We start from the raw sequence: 6,000 nt of genomic DNA, 5'->3' as shown, positions 1-6,000 counted from the left end.
CCCCCCCCGCCCCGCAACCTCCGCCAGCAGCCCTCCCTCCGCCCCCGCCCCCCTCACCTGTGTGTGACCTCATGTGCCGGGTCAGGTCCTGCAAGGACCAGAACCTCTTGCTGCACACACTGCACACCTTCTTCCTCTTGTCCGCCTTGCTGGCCACACTCCTGGGGGAGTCTGTCTTTGGCTTCTTGTCGTCCTCACTCTTCTCCGAGGGCTTCTTCTCGGCCAGGCCCTCCCCATCCCCATCTGAGGGGCCCTCGGCCTCCTCGCTCTGCTTCTCCGCGGGGGCTTCAGTCACGGCCTCCGCCTGGGCGGGGGGCTCGGTGGCGGGGGGCTCGGTGGCCGGGGGCTCGGCGGGCCTCTGTGGCAGCTCGAGGGCAGTGGGTGGTGGCGCTTCGGGCTCCTGGGGGGCCGCGCTCCTGTCCCCGGGCTCCTCACGGCCGTGGGCCTTGCGGTGGCGGTTGAGGGTCCCGAGGAACTTGAAGCTTTTGCCGCAGACGTGGCAGGCATGGCGGGCGTGCCTGTGGTCCTGCGCAGCCGGGTCCCCGCCGCCGCCCGCGCCGGCCTCGCCCTCGGCCAGCTTGAAGCCCATCAGCTTGCTGGCGAGGTTGAGGTCTAGGCTCTTGTTGCTGACCGTGTCCTCCGCGGGGCTGTCTGCGTCCTCATCCCACTCCCCCTCCGCGCGCTCCTCCTCGGGCTCCGCGTCCTCCTCGGCGCCCCTCTCCTCTCCAGCCAAGGGCGTGGCTGCTGCCGGCTCCGCCTCCTCCTCCTCCTCCGCCGCCGCCGCCGCCGCCGCCGCCGACTCGTCCGGGATCGGGCTGGGCTCGGCTGCTCCTTCCGGTGTCGGTGGCTCCCTCTCCCGGGAGGTGAGGTCCAGCACTTCGCCGCCCGCCGATGCCTCAGCGTCTGACTGGCTGTCTGCAGAGCAAGTACGGGGCAGGCTGAGACCCGGGCCACCAGACACGCCCCTTCCGAGGGCTCGCTCGTGACCCACCCCCCGGGGGCCTGTCTCCTAACCCCCGCCAGGACTTCTCTCACCCAAATCCCCCTCACCCCTTATGTCCCTCAAGGGCCAAGACGAATCTGGGGTTAATTTTTAAAAGGCAGAAGGAGCAGCCGCACACGGGCGCATATAGGCTGGGTTCACAGGGTAGCTGCGCCTGCAGCTCCCGGCCTCCCTTCCCCGCCCCACCCCATGCCGAGCCAGCCCCCTCCATGGGCACACACAGGGATGCTCGGGGCCCCCAGGGGCAGCCAGACAGAGCGACGGCGAAAGAGGACAGCTGGCACATTCCAGAGATTCGCAGCACAAGGGAGGTTGAGGAAGCTGAGCCGTAGAAGTTATTTTCCAGTGCAAAGAGGTTGTGTACACATGCAGCCTACACAGGCCTGCCCCCCAAACACGGTATCTGGGAGCACCTCACAGGAAGTGGCCCAAAGCGAGTATTCTGTGTATTTGGCACATGCTCCTGCCTGACGGCGGGTTTCCAGTAGAGGTCCCAGGCAACAGGAGACATGCACATCTGTATGCACACCTGCAGGCCCCCCTGGCAGCTGTCAGGACCCCATGTAGGGAGCGGAAACACTTCCTGTCTCTCAAGTGGTTCCCACCTGTCCAGTCTCCACAGCAAAACCAGATGTGGACAGGCCACCAGTTTCTATCAGCCTTCTTAAGGGCTGGCCTGGTGGTAACAGTATCGACACCAAAGAGATGACGGTATTTATCAAAAGCACCATCTCCTCTCTATTCTGGTTGAACAAAGTCTTAGCCAGTGTTTTATTATGTGCTCTGATACTGTAGCTAAAGCTTGCTGAGCCCGACTATTAACTACAGATGCAACGACCAATGGACTACTGTGGCATCAGGCTGATAAAATTCGTTATTTCATGGCACATATGTGACATGCACCTCCCTCACATGCCACGTCTCCGATAAGTTCACACATCTAACCTGAAGTCTCACCTGATGAGAGCAGACCACCGCCACACCGACCCAGGCCCGTGGCTCTGAGTCACAGGCTCCACGACTCGCCCCCTGGGCTGGGGGCGAAGGAGCTGCACCAGCCCTGCCACGGTCACACTGCCTGGGGCTCTCGGCTCACCTACAGCAGTCTACGTGGCTCTCCCACTTTACTTCTCTTCACTGGTTTTATTCTGACTACTTTTTGGCAACCACTGTTTGAGTATCTTAAAAGGTTTCAGAAGGAAACAAGTAATTGTGGGGTGAATATAAAATTTCTGAAAGAAATTTTGACAATTTAAATGATTTCTGACAATTTTCCAAAAGATGAAAGAAGATGACCCCTGAGACATGCACACCAAACATCGAGGCCATATTCCAGGGGAAAAACCAGCTGCTCATTTCCTTGAATCACGTAAATGGAGAGCCCCTATTAAATGGCTTTTGGTATAAACTCCACAAAAAAAAAACAAAAACAAAAACACAGAATGCTTGGTTTCCTATTTGTTGGTTCCGTGGGTAGTTACATTAAAGACAAAAAAAAGACAAAAAACCAAAAAAAAAACGGCGAGGGGAGGGTTGATCTCTGGTTACTCCCTATTTGTCCCAGTATACTCTAGGCTGTTTCACTTAATTATTAATTTTTTTCCACCAAAGAGCATGGATTATTTAAAATTTCAACTGTAGCAGGATATATTTAAGATGATAAACTTTGGGGGGAAAATTCACAGTGAAATCTGAAATCAAACCCAGGTAAAAATACTACGATAATACACTAAGATCAGATCGTTCTGACTCCTGGGTCCTCCCTAAGTGTGGATAATGGAGAGCTCACCCTAAAGGCAATGGGAGGCCAACTCGCTTCCTCCGAGGAGTGGAGAGGGCTTGGTGCGTTCTACCCAACGTCCACTAGGGGCCGTGTTTTAGCAGGGCAGCCGGTGCCCTTCAAGTTCCCAGCAGCACCAAGGGCTCTTAGCAATTCTTGGGAACAACGCACTTAGCCCCCCTGTCTCGTGAACACCCGCCTTACAGCGCCAGGTCCTATCTTGACCCCGTCCTCCGCAGCAGCTCACCCTTCCGAGTACAGGTGGCGGAGCTGATGACTTTTGTAAGCAATGCGGCTTTAAAAATGTGTTGATTTGGGGACTTCCCTGGCGGTCCAGTGGTTAGGACTCTGCGCTTCCACTGCAGGGGGCCTGGGTTCGATCCCTGGTCGGGGAACTAAGATCCCGCAAGCTGTGAGGTGCAGCCAAAAAAAGAAAAAGAAAGAAAAAGGAGAGGGGAGAGCGGGGGAAGAAAACTGTGTTGATTTTCTGTCCCTGTCAGCCAGTCCCTCATTCGTGATGCGAATCTAAGAAAACTGCTAGAGGAAGCAGACAGAATCTGAAGGCACTAGTAGATAAGAAGCCCAAAGCTCCTCCAGTGTGGAGACTTCCACGTTAGCGCAACAATTAAGTATCTACTGCTTCCTAGAAATTTCGCGTCACCCAACTGAGGTGACAATGTACCGACCTCAACGCCTACCTGGCTGGGCAGGGGCACAGCCTCCACTTTATCTAGACCAGCACTCCCCGTGGTGCAGTCCATGCCCGGACGTGGCCTTCTGGGCCGACAAGGGGGCCACCACTGAGGGACAGTCTTCAAGTGTCCACGCTGGGGAATTAATTCCCTGGCGGTCTAGTGGTTGGGACTCGGTGCTTTGACTGCTGTGGGCCCGGGTTCAATCCCTGGTTGGGGAAGTAAGATCCAAAAGCCGTGGGCGGTCTAGTGGTTGGGACTCGGTGCTTTGACTGCTGTGGGCCCGGGTTCAATCCCTGGTTGGGGAAGTAAGATCCCAAAAGCCATGCGGTGAGGCCAAAAAAAAAAAAAAAAAAAGTCCATGTTTACACTGATTTGAAAAGTCACATGCAGGTGCCCACAAATAGGAAGGCTCCTACAGACATCATCTGAGGAAGAACCAGGAGCATCCCCTGAGGACAAAGTGGGCCAGGGTACCTCTGCCCACAAGAAAGTGAATCAAAGTTTCAGCCTAGCTTCGAACTATCAATATGTCCCTTTCAGCTAAAACTGCCCCCATTGGAGCATCTTCAGCATGCCTTTGGGGGAAAATCTAGGGCGCATTTTTGTGAGACCTTATGTGATCGAAAAAGTCAGACCTACGTTGCAAAACACGTCCTGGAATTTTAAGAAAATGCATCCTAGGCATATAAGCCTAGAAATCCCTCAAGAACTGCCTTGGTCATTTCCTGCCTTTGTGTTTTTACGGTCTTTCTCCAAAGCCTCACTTTTAACTTCATGGGAGGGAGCCAGAAAGGAAACCTTCACTCCCTCCATCATGCTCACCTGGTTTAAAAAACTTCCCCTTGAAATCACTGAAATCCACCTCCCTGACCCTCCTTCTCCCCATCTTACCTCTCAGCCCTCTTTCTCACCACGGATTGTGACCACAATTAAACCAAACCTATATTCTTCTCTTTGCTGGTTTCACGTTACAACTCTCACTGAACTTTCTTTTTCCAGAGGCTTTGTCCCTTAAAGGAAACCTACACAACCTCTGGGCAGGGTCAGGGCAAGGAGGGCGCTGATGGGACTTGGAAAAACAAAACTCATAACTGCAATTTAAAAAATAAATTCACCCACCATGAAGATGTGGGCTGCACTGAAGCTAAGATATAAGTTCCGATTGGCTTTGCGCCTGCAGAAGCCCTGGTTTTGGTGTTCCTTGATCATACAGATCAAGATGCTGAACCCAAAGTATTGCATCCAGCACGTGGCTGTTACACTTTAAGACTTGTCTGCCAGCATGGGAGACCAAGGGCTCCCCGCGGCCACCTCAACTATCAGCTGCTTTCCCTCCTTTGGGACCGTGATGGGCTGTGAGAAAATGGGCTGGGTAGAACGTGATGTGGCAGCTGACACTCAAACACTGAGAGGGGTCATCCCAGTGAAGGTGTGCTCTGCCAGTCTCGCTGCCAGTTTCCTGGGGTTGAACAGCAGATCACCCAGCAACCTCGGGCTCGAGGGCACCCAAGTCACGGCAAGATTCCGCGGGACCTGTACGTTTCTCTACTCAAAGATCCTGGCGAGTCACATGGACCTGGACGCTGGAGGGGGTGTGGCAAACTGGCCTACACTTTTACACCCTGAGAGGGTCTGGGTACACCACAACCGAGGGCCCGGCCGTTCAAGGGCTTCTTTCACTGGGCTCTGTGGGAGGTGTGGGGAAACAGCAGAGGGCTCTGCACCAGCTCCTCTTCCTGGAGAGGCTGCCCGCTCACTGCACCCCTCTCCCCCGTAACTGGGACAAGGACAAGGGGGCCAGGGCTGGGGTTGAAGCCCAACCCTCCAGTCCACGCTCACTCACAGACAACACAGCCCCCAACCCACCCAAGTCTGAGGGGGAGAAGCCCGGACACAGTCACAACCCTAGAAAAGCACATTTGGGGGGAATCTCCTCGGATTCAGAAAAGGGGGAAATGTCAAGCTTTCCAGATTTGCCAGACTGAACCCGTACCTGCAAGAGTTTATTCGGCACTGGCCAACCAGCCCTGTGTCTGAGTAACCTTCAGCAGCCGATTTTCTGTTTTATTTGTTTTGGGGGGTGAGGGACACAAAACCCCAGCAGTTGGAGATAATGGAATATATTGAATAGAGGACACAAGTAAATACAGAAGCTGTAAGGGAAAAAAAGGTGGCAGGAGACGCACGGGGCAGCTGTTAATTGCTCTACAGGGGCCGGAGGAAGGAAGCACATATCAGCACATGAGAAGAATACCCGGATCCGGGTCAAGCAGAGACGTGATTAAAGAAAGGACATGCAGAGCGCTTTTTCAAACCAGACAAAGTTTTTTTTACTGGGAAAAGAGTTATTTAAAAGAAAAACACCCCACCCAGCCCGGCCCCTCCCTGCTGAGGGTGGAGCGTCACTAGTTCCTGCAACACCCTGGCAGCGAGCGGGCCCATCCCTGGCTCTGCAGGATGCGGCAGACGCTGGGATTTGAGAAAACAACACCCGAGTAGTTTCACCTCCCTTTCAGACGTGT

At 54.5% G+C, this 6,000-nt stretch overlaps 1 protein-coding gene across 1 annotated transcript in view; it reads right to left on the bottom strand.

The window, feature by feature from the left end:
• Positions 1 to 6,000, bottom strand: part of RREB1 (ras responsive element binding protein 1) — a 66,906-nt gene that overhangs the window by 1,791 nt on the left and 59,115 nt on the right. The window contains exon 9 of the mRNA XM_007466409.1: positions 58 to 915. Coding sequence (XP_007466471.1) covers positions 58 to 915 — 858 coding nt within the window. The remainder of the gene's footprint in view (positions 1 to 57; positions 916 to 6,000) is intronic.

This window comes from Lipotes vexillifer, unplaced genomic scaffold (genome assembly GCF_000442215.2).
Source record: "Lipotes vexillifer unplaced genomic scaffold, Lipotes_vexillifer_v1.1 scaffold444, whole genome shotgun sequence".
Classification (NCBI taxonomy): Eukaryota; Metazoa; Chordata; class Mammalia; order Artiodactyla; family Lipotidae; genus Lipotes; species Lipotes vexillifer.
Note: the sequence above shows the minus strand (reverse complement) of the source record. Positions and strands in the feature narration are given on the sequence as shown.